The sequence below is a fragment of the Ovis aries genome, chromosome 12 (genome assembly GCF_016772045.2).
Source record: "Ovis aries strain OAR_USU_Benz2616 breed Rambouillet chromosome 12, ARS-UI_Ramb_v3.0, whole genome shotgun sequence".
In the NCBI taxonomy this organism is placed as follows: domain Eukaryota; kingdom Metazoa; phylum Chordata; class Mammalia; order Artiodactyla; family Bovidae; genus Ovis; species Ovis aries.
In genome coordinates, this window is record NC_056065.1 from 1,432,131 (window position 1) to 1,454,219 (window position 22,089).

The window sequence follows — 22,089 nt, forward strand, 5'->3', positions numbered from 1 at the left end:
CATCTGTTTTTTAATTGGAAATTTGCCTTAAATGTTGACAATATAGATCAATTTTCTGAGGAAGGTGATGAAACCAAAACACCTACCCTGCAACCAAGTCTTGAAGTTCATAATGGATTACGAATGACTTCTGCCCGGAAACCTGGGGTCAATTTAAAACAAGGTAAGAAGGGGCTATTTTGAGGCTAGTTTCTGCTCATAAATCTTACAGCACTATTGGATATGTCCAGACTATCTTAAATACCTTTGAAATTTAGTTCATGGTTACCAGTACCTCCCTCTTCCTTGTGTCCATTACACTCATTCACACATACACGCTTACATATACTTTCTCTTATTCATTGAGAAAACATTGGAATGCCAGCTATGTATGTACAAATAAAATGCAAGGGTAAAATGGTGCTAGTTCCTCACGTGGTTGCTATTTGTGTTCCTAGGTGAAAGTTTGAATTTTGGAATAAAAACTCTTGAAGAAATTAAATCAAAGAAAATGAAGGAAAAATCAAAGAAGCAAGGTGGTGAGTTCTCAGGAGTTTTAACATGGAGAATTGAATGTTGCTAGAGAAGACTAAAAGGACACTTGACGTGAACCAAAATGAGCAAATAGATTTTGATTTTTGTGGCTTGTTTAAATAAAAACATGGTCTTATTTAAATCATAGTTGCTTTTTTAAACTGTTGCAGCTGTGTTTCAGTCCTTAACTATTCAGAGCTAGGCACACAATGAAACCCTGAAAGAGCTTGTTTATTTTGAGAAATATAACTAAAGAATAGCATGTGAACTTTTTGGCCATGTTGCGTGGCTTGCAGGCTCTTGGTTCCCTGACCAGGGATTGAACCTGTGCGCCCTGCAGCGGTAGCTCAGAGTCCTAACCACTGAGCTGCCAGGGAATTCCCTAAACTATTATTAAAAGGGGAAAGACTTTATTTTGTAGTAGGTGAATTCTTCCTCAGGAACTGCTAGAATTTTTTTCTAGCACTTGCCTTAATCTGGTTGATCGGTATTTCCAACCATAAAAATATTAGGTTAGTGCAAAAGTAATTGCGATTTTACATTGTTGAACTTTGCTGTTTGATAGTGGGATACATTCTTAAATAATATGTGTTATACATCATTTTAATGTTCATTTCTCACTTTGTTTTTTGCTAGTGACTTATTACTTGCTATGTATTTTAATATTTATTTTAGCCTAGGGAAATGGGGTTAGACAAAAAGTAGATTCAACTTTTTGATTTTCTTAATTCAAGTTCAAAATGAGTCATAATGCAGCAGAGTCAGCTCTCAGCATCAGCAACACGTTTGGCCCTGGAACTGCTAACAAGCATAACAGTGCAGTGGTGGTTCAAGAAGTTTTGCAAAGGAGACTTGAAAATGAAGATCAGAAGAAAAAAAAGAAGATGAAGATCATAGTGGACAGCTATCAGAAGTTGACAGTGACCAACTGAGAGCAGTCATTGAACCAGATCCTCTTAGAGCTACATGAGAAGTTGCCAAAGAACTCAGTGTTGATCATTCTGTGGTCATTTGGTGTTGGAAGCAAATTAGAAAGGTGAAGAACGTTGTTAAGTGGGAACCTCATGAGCTGACCAAAAACCAAAAAAATCGTCATTTTGAAGTGTGCTCTCCTCTTATTCTACACAATGACAACGACCCATTCCTTGACCATATGTAACATTTATGTACACATTCCTTGATCACATGTAACAAAAATTGGATTGTACGTGACAGCAGGCAGCAACCAGTTCAGTGGTCGGACTGAGAAGAAGCTCCAAAGGACATCCAAAGCCAAACTCGCACCAAAACATGGTCACGGTCTCTCTTTTGTGGTCTGTTTTCGGTTTGATACACTCCAGCTTTCTAAATCCCAGTGAAACCATTACGTCTGAGAAGCATGTTCAGCAAATCAATGAGGTGCATTGAAAACCCCAATGCCTGCAGCTGACTTTGGTCAATAGAAAGGGCCCAGTTCTTCTCCACAATGTTTCAAAAGTTGAACAAAATTGAGCTCTGAAGTTTTGCCTCATCTTCCATACTCATTTGACCTCTCACCAACCGATAACCACGTCTAAGCACCTTGACAACTTTTTGCAGGGAAAATGGTTTCACAAACAGCAGGATGCAGAAAATGCTCTTCAAGGGTTCATTGAATGCATGGGTTCTTACACTACAGGAATAAACATTCCTCATTGGCAAAGAATGTATTAATTGTAATGGTTCCTATTTTGATGCATAAAGATGTGTTTGAGCCTAGTTATACTGATTTAAAATTCATGGTCTGAAGCTGCAATGACGTTTGTACCAACCTAATAGATACAGTGTGAAATGTATTTAGAAAGAATCAGGATTGGTTCTTGTTAAAGCTTGTTCTGTAGCAACTTTGGAGTTATGTCTTGCAGATGATTGAGTATAGAAGGAAAAAATTGAATTGACACACCTAATAGCTGATGTGCTTCTGAGGTTAACTTTAGTATAATGTTAGCCTTACTTACTGTAAATAAAAGTAGACTGAGTGCCTGAGTAACTCAGAACAATTTATATTTTATTTTCACATTGTGCCAAAGGCAGATAAGAAATAAGATTATTTCCCTTTCCCTACTCCCATTTCACTGTAGGCAAACAGGAACAGAAAGATTGCTTGGCTTGTAGTCCAGTGGTCTGTATTGGACTTACCTGGTCTCAAAAAACAAAATTTCTTGATTTGTGATAGCTTCATTTTTCATGGATTATTTACGGTTCTTTGACTTACTTTCTTTAGAAGTTTCTTCAGGAGCTTCCAGTCTTGTACTCCAGTCACAGCCCATGCCAGGTCCTGAAAAAGAGAATGTCCGGACTGTGGTGAGGACAGTCACTCTGTCCAGCAAGCAAGGTGAGGTATAGGTAGATCTGAGCAGCTGTAAGTTCCTGCTTTTAAGTAGGAGAGCAGAATCCCTGGGTTTGGTGTATTGGTGGATTTGCAGGGAGATTTTGAGTATGTTGATTGGATAGAAGGATGAGAATTAGTGCATTTGACTCTATTGTTTAAAAGGTTGAAATTGTTAATCATGCAGCTTTCATATTTATATATTTAAGTTTTACATTGTTTATTTTATCCAGTGAATTTATTGACTGTCCATTGCAGGTAAAGAACTATAATAAACCCTTTCATTTAGAGAGAAATGTAAAAGTCTTTTCCTTTAGTAATTTTAAGTCTAATAAGGAATATGACAGAAGTAATTATATAGTATGCAGATACATTTAAATGTTTGTGTCGTTCAGACAACAAAAAATTAAGAAAAGAGCTCACTACTTGTTGGATCAAGGAAGGTTATATAGGAGAGTTAGCAGTGAAGTATGGAGAAGGCAGTGGCACCCCACTCCAGTACTCTTGCCTGGAAAATTCCATGGATGGAGGAGCCTGGAAGACTGCAGTCCATGGGGTCGCTGAGGGTCGGACACGACTGAGGGACTTCCCTTTCACTTTTCCCTTTCATGCATTGGAGAAGGAAATGGCAGCCCACTCCAGTGTTCTTTCCTGGAGAATCCCAGGGACGGGGGAGCCTGGTGGGCTGCCGTCTGTGGATTCGCGCAGAGCCGGACACGACTGAAGCAACTCAGCAGCAGCAGCAGCAGTGGAATAAGTGTGATTTCATTTAACATATGGAAGTGCACAAGCAAAAATATAGCCTGGGTTTTGTAACCTATTGGTTAGACACAGCTTGTCTTTGTGTTCTTGGTTACTGTTAATAATTAGGACTGTGTTATTGCTTCCTTTGGACTGTTTATTTGAATTATTACTCAATAGGTTGATTTTTTTTTCCCTCTTTAAATGTCAGTAGTCTTTATTTCTCATGACTAAGATCTGATTTCCAAGAGACTTTCTTAATATCAGAGCATACTTTGTATCCATTAATAGTTACTGAATACAGGAAAAATTGGATAATGATAGAGAAATTCCGTTTTTGCCATTTTAGGGGACGAACCTCTGGTAAGATTGAGTCTAACCGAGAGACTGGGGAAACGAAAATTTTCAGTAGGTGAGATAAGTTTTATGCATATTCTTTGTTTTCTGCTTGCTTGTGCCCAGTCAGTGTTGATATTGACTCCCTTGTATTTCTGGTTGAAAGCATGTATAAAATCTTTTTATGTTTTTAACATGCGCAGTCATACAGATTTAAAATTCAGTTAAATTTATTAGTGCTGCTTTATACTTAGGGCAAGTATTTTACCATGTAACTAAATTATTGTGTAGTGACCCTAGTGTGTCTGTCTCAAGAGAGTTATTTTGAAAATCTTAACTGACATCAGAGCTTCTTTCATACTCGTTTAGCATGTGCTTATGCATATGAAATCTTACCTGTTTTGTTTTATACCATTCTTGCTGCCTGAGAAATTTTAGGTAAAAAATTATGAAAATAATCTCTTAATATCAGCATATGTGATAACTTTTTGATTTTTTTGCTTGTATATTTAAAGTATAAATAAGAAGAGACAGAAAAGTATACTCTGTATAGGGTCTTTAAAGTTTTTACAGAACCCTGCTAAGGTTTATCTTCAGTTAAGTGATCCAAAGAATAGTTTTTAAAACTTCTGACATTTAAATAGCTTGCATTGACCAGTGTAATGTAATAAACCAGGAGTTAAGAATCTTGGTTTAGGTCCTGGCTCTATCCCTGACTGATAACTTGGGGGTGAGATACAGCATCTTTCATAATCTTAGCTTTCTTATCTGAAATGAGGTTTTGGCCTTTGCAGTCTTGATGTCACAGGAAATTTTTAAATTTTATGGTTCTTTTGCTGTACTCCTAATCATACCAGTTGCATTGAATCACAGAATCTACCTAGATTTCAGCAGTTGGCCAATTAAAGAGTTTTCTGTGCATGAAGATTTTTTCCCTTATATTCCTAAATCTTGAATTTCAGCTTGAATCAGGGTTTATAATCCTCCATTTTTAGTTTTAATTATTTGGTAAATGTTAATTTGTGCTTCCTAATTTTTTGTCATCTCTTTTTCCTGGTACCTTTTTATTCCTTTTCTAACATTGAGTTATAAGGAAGCTAGAAGGTGAACACATCATATACATGCAGAAAGCCTGCAGAATTATTCTATATTGTATTTCTTGACCTTGCTGAAAGTTGACTTGAAATCTGAAGCTGAGTTCCCTCTGTTTGTAGGTGGTGACAGTGATCCTCCATTAAAGCGTAGCCTTGCACAAAGGCTAGGGAAGAAAATTGAAGCTCCAGAGGCTAACACTGACAGAACACCAAAGAAAGGTACCTGTGTTCCAATACGCTTGGTGTGTGTGATCCTGATGCTTGTCTGTTGTGATGGTAACAGGCATGGTTTGTCGTTCTTTTTGCTCAAGTGGATTAGATTATTATCTTCTCATGTCTGTTTTTTCATTCAGCAAACATGTGAAGGTTTACTCTGCTGGATTCTAGGTCACCGTTGGGTTAAACACACCATCACAGTCTTCAGGAGCTTGTAGTCTCATGGTAGATAGGAACACCTACATATATTGTGATAAATTCTGTGACAGAAGTGCACGGTGTTACGGGAGCACGTAGGAAGGGCACCTGATCTCACCGTCTGTCAGGGTGAGGTTCCCAGAGGAAGTGACGTTGACACTCAGCCCTGAAACATGGTTTATCCAGGTAAAGTGGAAGGGTTAGAGGCTGAGAGTGTAACACGTGCAAGGCACAAAGCTCAAGGGACTCACTTGTGACTGAATCCGAATTTGGAAAGAAGAGCATGATAACAGGAGAGGATGAAGGGACTGCTGGTCATGCAGAGTCTTTTAAGCCTAATATGGCTTAAATCTTGGAGAGTTTGGGCTCATCCTAAGATAGTAGCAAACAATGGGAAGGTTATTAACAAGGAACAGGGTGCCCAGATTGGCATTTTGGAACCACCACCTTGTCTAAGATACGGAGAAGAGGGTTAAGAGTGCTCCCCAGGAAGGAGTTGGCAGGCTTTCAACGTAATACAGGCAAGAAGAGGCAGTGGCATGGATTTAGTGTTCTAGAGGTTGGTATGAAGAAGCGTGGACTAACTTGAGAGGTAGTTGGGAGTTAGAATGATTTTATAGTTGAAGTTTTATGTATAGAAAGAAGTGGTAGGGTTTTTATTTTTTCCCGTTATATGACATGCAGTTGAAACAATGGTATTAAGTACTAAATAAATAAATAAGGTGTTTTTTCTTCTTGTATTTAGTTTTAACTTCTCCTGAAGATAAGAAATTTCTTTCCACGTCTTCCCTAGCACAAGAGGCTTTGATAAATAGACCATCTCGTTTGGTCTATATTCTTTCTTACATTCTCAGACCTGTAAACAGAAGTTGCTTTTTTTCTTTGCAATCAAATGTCCTTTCCTGTCGCCTGTTAATCACATTGAAGACTCATAGCTAAAGAGCATATTTCAAAAGGCAGGGTACTTTTTGATGCCAGTAAGATTTCAGAATGTCGTACAATAGCAAAGCTACTCCCCGAAATTAAGTAGTTTTTGCTTTTCAGATGTAAAGAGGTAACTTTTTTTTCCTTGAGCTTTCCAAAGTGCTCTAGAGAATCTGTGATTTCCTATAAATCTTATCTATACTGTGAAGAAGACAGGTTTTTAAGACCTAAAGAGATTTTTCAAAAGCATTTTCTTTAGAAAACAAGTGTAATAAGTCTGATTTGTAACCTTTGAAAAATATTTTTGATCTCTAAGAAGTCTAACTTCTTTTTTAAATCTTTTCTTTTGTTAAACAGTCCAAGTTTCCAAGTCTCTGAAGGAGCGATTAGGCATGTCGACTGGTCCAAACAGTGAGGAAGCAGCAGGTAGGTAAACCCTAATACTAGCTCCTGATAAGTTTTCCTTACTTTAAGAATCTTTTTCTCCAGTTTACCTTTTGACTTAGGTTGAAGGTTCTGGGGTTTTTTTTGTGTGTGTATGGATTTGTTTGTCTTTTAAGTAATATTTTTCTCACTGGTATGAATTCTCTTTTTGTGGTTAAAGATGGCAACATGATTGTTTTTTTTATGATAGCAGTAATAACTGGAAACTAGAAATAATCTATTCAACAAAAAGGAATTAAGATAGCTAGGTGTTAAAATAGTCGCTGTCATGAGAAGTCATATTCTGAACAGCAGCGATGTCGGAAGCTTAGCTCCGTTTTGAAGGAGGAAAGGTCATGAAAGGACACATAGTGCTTTTGACTTAGAGCAGCATAAACTTTTTTGGTGAGAGGTGGGTAGTAAAGTTTATTTTCTTATTATAGAAACATATTCCTCAGAAAATGTCCTCATGTATGAGGTGATTTCCAGTTTTATAAAAATAAAACTAAATGCCTAGAAAGAAAAATACACCAAAGTGTTAACACTGGTTTTTATCTGGGTGTTTATAAAAAAAATCACTTAAAAGTAATTTTAATTTTTAATTTAAGTAATTTTAATCTTCTTCATTTAATTTTCCTCTTGTGCTCTAATTTTTATTGTTGTTGTTCTGTTGCTAAGTCATGTCCAGCTCTTTGTGATCCCACAAACTACAGCACACCAGGATTCCCAGTCCTTCACTGTCTCCTGGAGTTTGCTTAAATTCCTGTCCATAGAGTCAGAGATGCTGTCTGACTGCCTCAACTTCTGCCGCAGTCTCCTTTTGCCTTCAGTTTTTCCCAGCATCAGGATCTTTTCTATTGAGTCGACTCTTCGCATCAGTTGGCCAAAGTATTGGAGCTTCAGCTTCAGCATCAGTCCTTCCAGTGAATATTCAGAGTTGCTTTCCTTTAGGTTTAATTGATTTAATCTCCTTGCAGTCCAAGGGACTGTCAAAAGAGTGTTCTCCAGCACCACAGTTCTGAAACACCAGTTCCTTGGCTCTCAGCCTTCTCTATGGTCCATTTCTCACACCCATACATGAGTACTGGAAAACCCATAGCTTGGACTATACGGATCTTTGTCAGCTAAGTGATACATTGTCTAGGTTTGTAATAGGTTTCCTTTCAATGAGTAAGCGTCATCTTTAATTTCATGGCTGTAGTCACCATTCACAGTGATTTTGGAGCCCAAGAAAATAAAATCTGTCACTGTTTCCAGTTTTTCCTCTTACATTTGCAGTGAAGTCATGGGACCAGATGCCATGACCTTAGTTTCTTGAATGTTGAGTTTTAAGTCAAGTTTCTCACTCTCCTCGTTCACCCTCATCTTTAGTTCCTTGTCGCTGTCTGCTATTGGAGTGGTATCATCTGCAGTTCTGAGGCTGTTGATATTTCTCCCAGCTGTCTTGATTCTAGCTTGTGATTCTTCCTCCTTTAAGAGTTTTCTGTTTCTTCCTCTTATGCGGGACTTTGGTATGAGAGATCTAAACATGGATGTTTTTGTTCATTATGCTTAGTGTTCACTGGGAGTTTTGAATCTTTAAGGACTTAACTTTTTAATTGTAGAAAATATTCCTCTAACTTGTCTGAGTATGTCCTCCCCACCCTTTTATGTTTTCTCTTTATGAAGTTCTTACTAGATGTGGGAACTTTCGGACGTATACTCTACATGTCTTAACCTGGCCTTCATGCTTTCTGTTCCTTTGCTTTTTGCCTCACATTCTGTTATTTTTGCTTGGCTGTTTTCTGGATTAAGAATTGACGTACTTTTTCTGTGAAGGATTGGATGGTCCTTGAGGTCCACAGTCTCTTGCTGCAACTACTCTTCCACTAATGTGAAAGAAGCTGTTTGCAGTATATAAATAAATGAGTATGGCTGTGTTCCAGTAAAGCTTTATTTATGAAATATAGATTGTGACCAGATTTATTTGCTGACCCTATTCTAGATGGCTGATTTTCTACTGGCCTTGCAGTGTTATTGTTGTTTGGTTAGATTTATTTTGTCACTTGGATTTTTATTTTTCAAGAACTTTTCTTACTTAGTTCTCTGATTTGTCCTTTCCCATAGCTTGATATCTCGCAGTTCTGAGGGTTTTTTTTTTTAAATTTGTTGAAGTATACTCGATTTACAGTGTTGCATTAATTTCTGCTATACAGCAGAGTGATATAGTAACACATATATTCACATCCTTTTTCATATTCTTTTCCATGTGGTTTATCACAGCGTATTGAATATAGTTTCCTGTGCTGCATGGTAGGAAGCACTTTGTTATTTATCCATTCTATGTGTGATAGTTTGTATCTCCTAATCCCGGGCTTCCTATGCATTCCTCTCCTACCCACGCCTGCACCCTCCCACCCCGCCCTGGCAGAGCTGCAAGTCTGTTCTCTGTGCCCGTGAGTCTGTTTCTGTTATGCGGATAAGTTCATTTGTGCCATAGTTGAGGTTACATACATGAGTAACAGTGCCTAGGATTTGTCTTTCCCTTTCTGGGTGATGGGTCCATCCGTGTTGCTGGAAATGGCGTGATTTCACCCTTTTTTGTGACTGAGGGGGAGTCATTGCAGCTGTCACACCTCTAGCCATTCATCTGTCAGTGGCCGTTTAAGTTGCTTCCATGTCTGGGCTATTGTAAGTAGTGCTGCAATGAGTGTGGAGGTGCCTTAACATTTTTGAATTCAGTTTTCTTCATATATGTGCCCAGGAGTGAGATTGCAGGATTCATGTGACAACTCTGTTTGTAGTTTTTTTGAGGAAGCTCCATACTGTTTTCCACAGTGGCTGCAGCAGTTTACATTCCCACCAACGGTGTGGGAGGGTTCCCTTTTCTCCACACCTTCGCCAGCATTCGTTATTTGTCAACTTTTGGATGATGGCCGTTCTGACCAGTGTGAGGTGTAGTGCCTTACTATAGTTTCGATTTGCATTTCTCTAATAATTGTTTATGTTGAGCATCTTTTCATGTGCCTGTTGGTCGGCCATCTGTGTATCTTCTTTGGACAAATGTCTGTTTAGGTCTTCTGCCCATCTTTCCATCGGGTTGCGTGTTTTTTATCGTTGGGTTGTGTGAGCTGATTGTGTGTGTTGGAAGTTAAGCCCTTGCTGATTGCGTCATTTGCACATATTTTTCTCTCAGGCTATAGGGTGTCTTTCTGTTTATGGTTTCCTTTGCTATACGAATGCTTGTAAGTTTGATTAGGTCCCATTTGGTTGTTTTGTTTTTGTTTGCTTTTATTTCTTTTCTTTTGAGAGACCAACCTAGGAAAACTGGTACAATTTTATGTCAGAGAATGTTTTGCCAGTGTTCTTTTCTAAGAGTTTTATGGTGTCATGTCTTATATTAAAAGCCTTTAAGCCATTTTGACTTTTTCTTTTTCTTTTTAGTTTTTCTTTGTATGTGGTATGTGAGTGTGTTCTGGCTTCATTGCTTTGTGAGCAGCCGTCCGACTTTCCCAGCACCACTTGCTGAAGAGACTGTATTTTCTCCATTGTATTTTCTTGGCTCTGTCAAAGATTAGTTGACTGTAGGTATGTGGATTTATTTCTGAGCTATCTATTCTGTTTTATTGATTGGGGTTTCTAATTTGACTCTTTTCTTTTAATGGGTCTATGTGTTATTTTGTCTTCCTCATTGGTTATCTTCATTTCGGTTCATTTTTAATGTTGCTTTTTCATAGCTTAGGTCTAGGTTTCTTCCGTGATTCTAAAGGTCTTTTCCCCAGTAGTCCATTTTCCTGGCTGGGAGACCTCTGTCTTAGTGAGAGAGGGTACACCAAGTGGTGTCTTACGTTGGTTATAGGCTAGAAGGCTGAGGGCTCATATAATTGCTGCCATGAAAAAGCCTTGGTTTACTTTCAGAGTGCAACTAACTGTTTTCTAGCTCTGCTTTTCGTTTTCTCCCTCATGTCTCCTTTTTTTGCTCGGCATTTGGGAAGGAAGGCCCGAGACGCCCATGTTTCACTTCTCTTCCACCCGACCTCGTTGTGCTGTGCTGCCTTTCCCTACAGAGTCTTCTCTGTTGAGAGGGCGGCTCTTAGCAGAAGGGCTGCACCGACCCAGCCGTTCCGTAAATCGTCCTTTACTTCTGCCGCTGTTCGTTTTCAGACTAGTCGGGCAGATTTTTTTCTCTTTGAGAAAGAACAGATCTCACTCCTATACTTCTATCTGTTCTTCTTCTGTTTCTGTAATTTCAGACATCTTTCTGTCTCAGATTTCTCAAGACTTATGTTCTGCCACTGGCATCCTTGTTTTCCATGGCCGTTGTGGGTTTATTCTTTTAATGTCTTTGTTGTTTTGATGAAGTTTTGTAGGGTAGGGAAATGGGGTCTCTGTGTCACTGTTCATGTACTTTCTTAAAGTGATAATTTTGAGATCAGACTACCATCTTGAAGAATTTTTATTTAAAAAACCTAAGAAATATCACTGAGTGAATGCTTGCCCTGTAATAGGTTCTATACTGAAACAAATATAGTCACTGTTTTCATGACGTGGAAATAGAAGCAGTTACCGTACTTTGTGATCAGTACTGTGATCAGAGAAACAAACTAGACGGGAGGGTGTCGGGCTCTAAGCTGAGCTCACTCTGGCCAGGCAGCAGCAGAAGTGTGACCGGTAGGCACTGTCCATGTAGAAGGGGCAGCAGTTTCGGAGATTCAGAAGATGAGGCAGAACGTGGTGTGTTTCAGGTTGTAAAAGGTATTTTTTGTTTTGTTGTTTCATTAAAAGGTGTTGCTTAGAGATTAAATGTGTGTGTGTAATCTCCATATGCTTATTTTTCTCACATTACTTCAGTATTTCTTTCTTTAACCCCTGCCAAATATGAAATTTGCTTTTTAGTTTAAACACATAAAGAATGATTAATGTATTTTGAAAAATAACTTCAGTGGCATGCCAGTCTCTGGGCCTTTTTCATTTTTCTTCTGTCTTAACCTGTTTTTACCTCCTTTTCATTCTTTCTTTCTTTATTTATTTATTTATTTATTTTTTGGGCTGACTACCCACTGAAAAAATCCAGTGTATTTTCTAGTTAGCTACTTAGTGTGGAAATCATCTTCAATCTGCATTAACCAGTAGTATATTCTGTGTTATATAAAGTAAAATTGTAAGTACTTTTAAATTCTCTCTAATGTTATAAGTATGTATCACAACATTGAGATAACATTTTTAATAGTATTCCTATGACTATCTTGACGATCACCTCTACTAACTGCTTGTAATAGTGATAGTTCAGATGCTATATTCTAAGCACCAGGTTTACTATTCACACTATATTAATGAAATATAATTAATTTTTTTCTACACTATGATATTGAGGATAAGTTTTAGTCTTTATAGAATTTTTATTTTTTTGTAGTGAAATGTACAGTATTTTATTTAAACTTACTTTCATTTTATTTAGTTATTTATTTGTTACTTTTTTTTTTTTTTTACTTTACAATACTGTATTGGTTTTGCCATACATTGACATGAATCCACCACGGGTGTACATGCGTTCCCAAACATGAACCCCCTCCCACCTCCCTCCCCATAACATCTCTCTGGGTCATCACCATGCACCAGCCCCAAGCATGCTGTATCCTACGTCGGACGTAGACTGGCGATTCGATTCTTACATGATAGTATACATGTTACAATGCCATTCTCCCAAATCATCCCATCCTCTCCCTCTCCCTCAGAGTCCAAAAGTCCGTTATAACACACCTGTGTCTTTTTTGCTGTCTTGCATACAGGGTCGTCATTGCCATCTTTCTAAATTCCGTATATATGTGTTAGTATACTGTATTGGTGTTTTTCTTTCTGGCTTACTTCACTCTGTATAATCGGCTCCAGTTTCATCCATCTCATCAGAACTGATTCAAATGTATTCTTTTTAACGGCTGAGTAATACTCCATTGTGTATATGTACCACAGCTTTCTTATCCATTCATCTGCTGATGGACATCTAGGTTGTTTCCATGTCCTGGCTATTATAAATATCACTTACTCCGAAAAGCTTTCCTTAACCAAACTCTAGATGTTCTTGCTGGAGAAGGCGATGGCACCCCACTCCAGTACTCTTGCCTGGAAACTCCCATGAATGGAAGAGCCTGGTGGGCTTCCGTCTGTGGGGTCGCACAGAGTTGGACACGACTGCAGCGACTTAGCAGCAGCAGCAGCAGATGTCCTTGCTGCATACTTCTACATAGCATTATATAGTTGCCTTCAGCCACGTGCGTTTGAACGGTGTGAGTCCTCTTATGTGCATTCTTTTTTTTTTCTGTTAAGTACTTACTACAGTACTACCTGATCTATGGCGGCTGGTTGAATCCACAGATACAGAACCATGCATGCAGAGCCCAGTTGTACAGTTTGATATGGGGGTTTTCAACTGCACAGGATTCAGTGCCCAGATAATCCCACCCCAATCCCTGCATTGTTCAAAGATCAACTGTACTTCTTTTATCAAAGCTGTTATTATTAGCACACTTAGTTGTTGCTTAATTATTCATTTGTTAGACTGCAGACTATATGTGTGGGCAGTTTGCATTTTACTTACCATTATATTTCTATTGTAGTATCTGGCAGATGTTTGTATCTATCCATGAATGGAAGAACTAATTTATTCTTTTTAGTAAGATTTATAATGACAACCTTCTCCAACTAGTAAAAGGCTTTGAGAATCCTCAAGAATAAACTTGTGAATAGAAATCCAGATCAGTCATTTTTGCCTCCTACATGTTTTCCTTGAGGACCACTCTCTAAAATTGAGGTTGAAACTAATGTGCTTTTGTTCATTTTAATTTCTTGCCTAAATTATATGACTCTTATTGGGCTCTGTCCTGATCCAAGAATAGAGAGAGCATAAGTTGTTAAGAGATGAACTCCAAATACAGTGGTGTGTTTTTCCCCCATGAAAACAGAGAAAGTTACTAAAGTTGGTGAGATTCATGTGAAGACATTAGAAGAAATTCTTCTGGAAAGAGCCAGTCAGAAACGTGGAGAATTGCAAACTAAACTCAAGACAGAAGGACCTTCAAAAGTTGATGATTCTGCATTAGGAGCGAGAACCTCCTCCACCATCCGAATCAAAACATTCTCCGAGGTCTTGGCTGAAAAGAAGCACCGGCAGCAGGAAGCAGAGAGACAAAAGGGCAAAAAGGACATGAGCTGTGTCAAGCTAAAGACTGACAATGAAATTAAAAAAACAGTGATTTTGCCACCCACTGTAGCCAGCAGAGGACAATCAGAGGAACCTGTAGGTAGAGCAAAGTCTATGCAGGAAGTGCATATCAAGACGCTGGAAGAAATTAAGCTGGAGAAGGCTCTCCGGGTGCAGCAGAGCTCTGAGAGCGGCACCGGCGCCCAGCCTCAGCCTGAGGCCGTGCCAGCGGCGAAGCGGCTTCTCCGGATCACTAAGAAAGCAGGTGACAAAAGAGCTTGATCTGTAGTACCTTTTCCCCAGATAGTATTTCAGATGGCAGTATTCCACACAGTATTCATCGGATTTCTGTGAGAACTTCTTCTTTACTCAGATAACTTTGAAAACTACTGGATTAAAAGAAATTACACTGGTCCAGTGGTTAGGGTTCTGTACTTCCACTGTAAGGAGACACGGGTTGGGGAAGTAAGATCTTACAAGCCACATAGCACCCCGCTCCCCTCTCCCCACAACACACATACACACACAAAGTGAAGCTGTTTCTTTATAGCAGTGTTATATAGAGCTTTGATGTCTTAATGTGCATTTTGAATCTGTATGAGAACTAAAATTTTGTCTACAGTTTTATTTGGCCTATCTTTATTCTTAAAAAAAATTTTTTTTTAATTGATTTTTTTTTTAAAATTTTTAGCTGTGCTGGGTCTTCATTGCTGCATGCGAGCTTTCTTTAGTTGTGGTTAGCAGGGGCTACGCTAGGTGTGGTGTGCGTGCTGCTGCCTGTGGGGTTCTCTTGTTGCAGAACACAGGCTCTAGGGCACTCAGACTTCAGTGGTTGTGGCATTCAGGCTCAGTAGTTACCATAAGAGCTTAGTTGTTCCAAGGTATGTGGGATCTTCCCCAGATCAGGATTGAACCCGGGTCTCCTGCATTGGCAGGCGAATTCTTAACTGCCTCATTAAGAGGATACCAGAGAAGTCCTCGTTACTTTTTTGAAGAAAAGTTTTATTTAACTTCATCTGTTATTAAGTTGCAGCATGAATGAAATTATTAATGGTGCGTTTAATGTGAATCTAGGTATGAAAGAAGAGAAGAAACTTCAAGAAGAAAGTGATGTTGCTTCTCAGAGCAGTGTTTCTAGAACAGAAGCTAAAAAGGTGGGTTTATTTAGATAGATTTTATAGGTTTATCCATGGCAGCCAAAGGTTAGATGAATGATAAGTGTTGTTTTAAGTTTCTGTTTAATACTTCACTGATATATCAGGTAAACAGTCTCTCACTGTGCTTGTAATTTTCCTTCAGAGTTTTCTGTACTTTTATGTGTATCAATATTTTAATGCCCTTTTAAGGTGTTTTTGAAAAGTGTTAGTTGCTCAGTCATATCCCACTCTGCAGCCCCACAGACTGTAGCCCACCAGGCTTCTCCATCCATGGGATTTTCCAGGCAAGAATACTGGAAATTGTTTTTAATTGGCCATTAATATTTTTTAAAGTAAGTTTTTCCCCTGCCTTTCAGAGTAATGCTACTCATTTGTAAAATTAGGGGTTTTCTTTTTTAAGAATGAGTAGCTCCTTAATTCTACAATCCAGATGTTACCACAGTTAGTTTCTTTATGCATATCTTTCAGGCCTTTTCCTTTATTAGAAAAATACTCATCTGTTTGGCTGCCTCTGGTGTTAGTTGTAGCGTGCAGGCCTTCATTCTGGCGTGCAGGCTTTGCGCTGCACTGAGTGGGCTTTAGCAGCTGTGGTGCGCAGGCCCCAGGGCTCGGGGGCTTCAGCAGCTGTGGTGCCTAGGCACCGGGGCTCGGGAGTTTCAGCAGCTGTGGTGCTCAGACTTGGTGCCTACCCCCCACCCCACCCCCGCACGTGGACTCCTTCCCCAGCCGGGGATTGAACCCACGTCCTCCACAATGGAAGGCAGATTCTTCTTAACCATTGGACAACCAGGGAAGACCCTCAAGCCTTTTCTTTATATATTTATGTATGTGAATGTGTTTAATGTTTAACTCATATTTAGAACATAATTGAGAACACTACTGTGTATCATTTTGCGGCCTACTTTACCATATTAATAATTCTTTCAGATGATAGCTTTTACTGGTCATTTAGTGTCCTGTTACACAAATATAGTCTGTTTCTGAACTAGATTGTTTTACACAATTAAGATGGTGAACATCTTTTTACAGAATCTTTGTGCAAGTGTCTGATTAGGAAACATTTTGTATTAGACTTACAGTCAGGATTGTCTACCTATGGAATTTGGGTTTTTATTGTTCCACACATCTTCAGTCTTTTACCTTGAGTTTTCTATTTAATAGAGGACTTCCTTGGTGGCTGAGACAGTAAAGAATCCACCTGCAGTGTGGGAGACCTGGGTGCAGTCCCTGGGTCGGGAAGACCCCTGGAGACGGAGATGACTACCCACTCCGATCTTGTGGAGAGTCCCATGGACAGTGCAGTCCATGGGCTCGCGACGAGTAGGACATGACTGAGCAACTAGCACTTTCACTTCCACTTCTGTTTAATATAAAATAAAGAGCAAAAGCTCTTGTATTCTGGATCATATGTAGTAACTGCTTGATGTAGATGTTAGCCTGTTAACTTATAAATATAGTTATCATACAGATTGTTAGAGGTACTGGATTTTTAATTCTGTCATTTAAATTTATCCATAGGCTTCAGATGAGACCACAACAGTTGGCATCACTAAAATTCAAGACAAGAGATGTAAGACAATGAGAGAAAAGTATGTGCCGAAACTGCCAGAGAAAGGAACCTCACAGAAGGAAAAATCAGTTTTGACACCCCTTCGGGGAGATTTACTCTCTTACAGTACCGAGTTAGCTGAGAAACCAGTGCTCAACACCATGCTAGGCATCACACGGCACCTGACTAAGCGGCTTCCTTCAAAGTCATCCCAGAAGGCAAAGGTAGAAACCTCAGGGATTGGGGACTCAATATTGAATGTGAAATGTGCAACGCAGCCCTTGGAAAAACGAAGTAAAGGTGAGTATTTTTACTAGTGCATCTTTTTTTAGAATTTCAAAGTTACTGAGTTTCAGTGACTGCCTGGCAATAATTGGGTTGAATTTCATTTGCCTTTGTTTACTGGTCACACAGGTGGATAGTAATATTTCTGTTTTTCAAGAGACAAAAAGACTAGATGAGTTCCTTTCTTACAATTTAAAATTGATCTTTATAAAGCTTTATCTAAAGCTTTCCATGGTGCATTTTTCCTCTGGTTTTAAAGGAGAGAAACACTGGGGAAATGAAGAGTGAGCAGCAAATTCGAAAGCCATTGACATGAATTGTTTCATGAGATAAATACGTGCGCATGTGTGTGTATGGCTGTGTGTAGCACATATTGCTGATGGGCCATCTTTAATCTGGTTTTCTTGTTAGGTTGGTTTTTAAATTATTTGTGATACTACTGTTGCTGAGAAGGAATTTTGATATTCCAAATTTTATTCTCCATGTAAAAAGGGGATTATTTTAGCTTCTAATCAGATGTTTTCTGTCTTGTAGCTAAACCTAAAGTGAATGTGAAGCCATCTGTGGTTAAAGTTGTCTCATCACCCAAACTGGCCCCAAAACGTAAGGCGGTGGAGGTCCACCCTGCTGTCATCGCAGCTGTGAAGCCGCTCAACTCCAGCAGTGTCCTGCTGGAGAGCCCGTCCAAAAAAGCAGCTGTGGTAAGAGGCAGATCAGCTCGGGCGCACTAGTCTGTGTGATAAGAAAGCGAGGAAGATTCTCTTTTAGCTCTCTTTATTATGTGTAATATCTTCTGTCACCTGCTAAGTATTTTTTTTAGTTGTGTAGGTAGTTACTATATTTTATATTTACAGCTTAGGCAGGGTTCTTTGGGGGTTCTTAAGCCTAATTACAATATTTTGCTTATCTATACATTCTGTCTTTGGATTATTGATTCTTGGACTGATTCTTGGATTCCTAGTCTTAAGGAATGGTAGCTGTGACTCTAGTGAAGAAAGGTGAAAGTCGCTCTGTCGTGTCTGACACTTTGCAACCCCGTGATTCTAAGAAGGCAGCAAAAAAAGTGAATCTGCTCAAATTTAAAAGTCTGACTTTGCCACTGAGTTACCTTACTGTCACTTTTGTAGGCTATTGTCCCACTTCTCTCTGAGGACAAGTCAGTCACTGTGCCTGAGACAGAAAAACCTAGAGACAGGTAATGCCTTCCAGTTCTTTCTAACCACAGTTTAGACCACTGTTACCGTTTTTGTTTTCTAAGAATAACACTGCTAGATAATTTGAAATATTTACAATTTAGCTACATCTAAATAAATCTGTTAAACTTCAAATTAACTGCAAAAACCCCTGATATTCAGGGTTGCTGTTCTCTTTTGATGCTATTGTTTGTATTTTGCCTGTGTTATTTAAAAAATGTTTTTAAACACCTATCTGAATTCTCCTGTAAAGGATGAAACTGGTTTATCCCAAATCAGTAAAACAGTTCTTTATGTGTTTTCTCAAAAACAGCTCTTCACTAAAATTCTTTGTGTACCTGGGACCAGGTGATCCAACCTGCCAACCATTGACAGGACCAGGTGATCCGACCTGCCAACCATTGACAAAGGGCAATTATCTAATAACCTTTTGGGTTTTTTCTTACAGTTTTGTACTGCCTCCAGCCCAGTCCTCTTCAGAGCCTCCCCCACCAGAAGTATCTGGCCCTTCCTCATCCCAGATGGCCACAAAAACTCGCCGACTCAGCTCTGCCTCAACAGGAAAGCCCCCACTTTCTATGGAGGATGATTTTGAGAAACTAATATGGGAGATTTCAGGAGGCAAATTAGAAGCTGAGATTGATCTGGATCCTGGGAAGGATGAAGATGACCTTCTGCTTGAGCTGTCAGAAATGATTGATAGCTGAAGGTGGTAGTAGAACATTTAAAGCAAAACAAACAAAAAAACTCACCAAAAAACTGGACTTAGTTTCATCTATTATAACATTTATCCAAAACGGTGATTTCTTTAGTCTAGAATTTGCCCCAAATCAGAAGTGTACGTCTGAGTTATCCACGAGTCCTGGATTCCTTGGGGTCAGATTTTTAAATCCCTTGGTAATCATTTTGTCCGTTTGATGCCATTGTTCAGCATCTTTGAGAAAAAAGTTCTGTCTTACCCCTCTCTCCACAAAAAGACTGAGCGGGAGACCTAAGTGAAAGGGTGAAGAAAACTTAGTGACTCCTTGAGGTGTTTGTCAGTTTTCACCTTTTTTCCCTTTATTGTATAATTTCTTTTATGTATTGTCTTAATGTACCTATTGTTAACCTGGGTTCGAAAAGGGTGAAGACAGCTGCTACCATTAAGGACCAAATTTCATGCCACCGCTTAAAAAAAAATCCACTCAGTCTGTGTTAAATTGTATGTCTTTTTAAAGGTATTTGGAGAATTCAACTAAGCTTTTAGAAACAGCTGAGCAGCTCAGGAAACCTGTAATTTGGACATAACTTTTTTGGACCTGATTTTCACGCTTCTGCTCTGTAAGCCTCTGAAAGGCAATAGCTAATTTATTATTACTGTAATTTTTTAAGGCTTTAAAGTGCCTCAGGGGTCCTCTGAAACTAATTTTCTATTTCTGGGATTCCCTGGATTCTTAAAAAGAGATGGTGACGTAATGATTACAGGAATTTATTTTTTAGCAAGAAAGTTGTCCCTTCTCTTCTTTAGTGCTTGCTTCCTTACTGGTGTGTATTATCACAGGGATAAAAATTGGTTAGTTTTTTTCATTTCTGATTCTCCTTGCAAACTCCTCTTGCCCAGTATTTATTTGGTGCCCTTTACCCACCTGAGGGGGAAGAACGAGCTCACTCAAGCTGCCATTATTTATCCATGGACTACAGCAGTACCCGGAATTGTATTGTAGCAGGAGTTACCGAGATGCTCTGGGGGTGTATTGTATGCCTTCCGGTTTTCTTCATTTCTGAATTGAATTTTCTTTTCTTGATGTTCATCTCCTTCATATCACCTCAAGGTTTAGACTTGTGAAGGAACAAGTACGATGGGGATAATAGTCTTGAAAGGAGACATATTGTACATACATAATCAAAAGGAAGAGGAAAGGACGTGCCCGTTTTGATACTTTGCTGTAGGTGGCCAGTTTTGTTTCTCAAAAGGAAATCTGACCCACCTGTCGTGTTGGCTCCTAAGGAACTGCTGTTGTAAGCGGCTCATCAAGAGTTGAACCTCGTGTAGCCTTGTTGGGAATATGAAAAGGAAGAAAGCCACAGGACTGCCCAATTCAGTCTTGGGAAGATCTGGATGATTCTACACAAGCAAAAATGACTTGAAATTGATGTATAGATACTTACCTACCAGTCCATCTTCAGCTGACTGAGTGTTGTCTAATAGCCCTTCTCCAAAGCAGAGGTGAAATGTTCTGGTTTCACCACAGATTTTCTACTCATTTCGTTTTTGGAATCGGCTTGTAGATTCCAGGTCCCTTTTGTATATAACCTTTATTCTTTTGCTTTTAAAGAAAATTTTTGTTCCATATGTAAAGCCTTGTGTTAGTCAGTGATTCATGCTCACCATTATTTGAACAGTTCGCCATCACAGTAAGATAAATGCTCATTTGTGTTTTAAATAAAACTGGTGTAGGAGCGTCTTGATGTTGTGAGTTAAGTAGTCGCGCATCACTTCAGGCTGAGACCTGCCTCAGCAGAGGCCCGGTTAGAATGCTGTTGCACCTTCGTGTATGTGATCCAATTTCACAGATTCTATTTGTCTTTACAAACCTTTTACAAGGACATGGTGCCAAACTTCCCCACATGTGAAGATTTTTTTCTGACAATGATGCTTACCCATTATTATTCTAACTCAACTAATGTCATTCTTTTAAAGAAGAGAGGGTTTAGAAGCGATCTTAGATGGCTTCAACAATTTAGAATTTTCAAGCATGAAAGCATATATGAAATTTTTAGTTCAGGGAAGTCCAGTTTTTTGTTATGGAAATACACATAAATTTGTTAACCACCAAAGAATATAGGCCTTCCCGGATGGCGCAGTGGTAAAGAATCTGCCTGCCAAACAGTGCGTGGGTTGGGAAGATCCCGTGGAGTAGGAAATCGCAACCTGCTCCAGTGTTTTGCCTGGAAAATTGAATGGACAGAGGAGCCTGCTGGGCCAGCGTCCGTGGGGTTGCAGAGGCATGACTGAGCACACACACAACGTGAATTTTTCCACATACTCTAAAAGTCGTCCCCAACAAGTTGAATCAACTTGTCACAGAAAGCAAAAGATCGCATATTCAGTTTTGACTGATGATGGTTTTCAGTTTTAACAGGGAAAAGGTCCAAATGTACAATTTGGCGATAGCCAGAGATTCCACACTAATTGGCAGCTTCTTTGTGTGTGTCAGTAAAGGGCCCCTCGAAGCTCTGGCCCTGACCTCCGATCCCAGGGGCCCTCTCTCGTGGCCAGAATATGGTTTATCCTCCTCATGGCCAGCCTGTGGTCAGTGTTTAGACACAGTTTCAGAAATAAAGCTTATTCTCCATACTGATCAAAGTTCCACGATCCTTTTCTAAAATTGTGGCTTCATTTTGCCAGACTACTTCTGCAATTCTTTAAAATATTTGCTTTGTCAAGAACCAAGAGGAACTGTGTGGTCTTCAGTTGCCATGTTACACCACTTTAGCTGACATGTACTGAGATGTACTGAGTACTTCTTACGTGCCTGTGAATTCACATATCTATTTCGACACTAATCCTATACTGCATTGAAAGATTACTGCTTTTTATCCCCACTGTAATGTCAAGTATTTTCAGATATAACAATAAGTATATTTTTATGTGCAGTTGGGTTTGATTTGTTGAACCTTTCAAGAACTTGCTTAAATCAGATCTTTGAAAGCTGCTGAATAAATATATGGAAGTATCCATAGGTTATACATCTGACTGTGTTAATAATTATCTAAACTCATTGAATTTTTGAAATAAAGCTACAGGCATCAATGCAAAAATACTTAATATTTTCTTAACATTTTACAATAAAAGGGTCAGAGTATAAAAAGGCCCCCAAATAACAGCAATTAAGAATTTATGTTTTTACCCCAATAGGCAAAAGCCCAAGGTGGCTCCATTCTTTTCAGGTTAAA

The 22,089-nt window shown here is 39.0% G+C and overlaps 1 protein-coding gene across 17 annotated transcripts in view; it reads left to right on the top strand.

Moving 5' to 3' along the window:
• Positions 1-21,882, top strand: part of ZC3H11A (zinc finger CCCH-type containing 11A) — a 46,150-nt gene extending 24,268 nt beyond the window's left edge. For all 17 annotated transcript variants that reach the window (XM_060395991.1, XM_042256902.2, XM_042256899.2 and 14 more), the window contains 12 exons: positions 47-163; positions 438-518; positions 2,756-2,866; positions 3,951-4,013; positions 5,152-5,250; positions 6,727-6,795; positions 13,731-14,234; positions 15,044-15,123; positions 16,645-16,975; positions 17,495-17,661; positions 18,088-18,155; positions 18,602-21,882. In XM_060395991.1, coding sequence (XP_060251974.1) covers positions 47-163; positions 438-518; positions 2,756-2,866; positions 3,951-4,013; positions 5,152-5,250; positions 6,727-6,795; positions 13,731-14,234; positions 15,044-15,123; positions 16,645-16,975; positions 17,495-17,661; positions 18,088-18,155; positions 18,602-18,860 — 1,949 coding nt within the window. In that variant the 3' untranslated portion in view covers positions 18,861-21,882. The remainder of the gene's footprint in view (positions 1-46; positions 164-437; positions 519-2,755; positions 2,867-3,950; positions 4,014-5,151; positions 5,251-6,726; positions 6,796-13,730; positions 14,235-15,043; positions 15,124-16,644; positions 16,976-17,494; positions 17,662-18,087; positions 18,156-18,601) is intronic.
• The last annotated feature ends 207 nt before the right edge of the window (positions 21,883-22,089 follow it).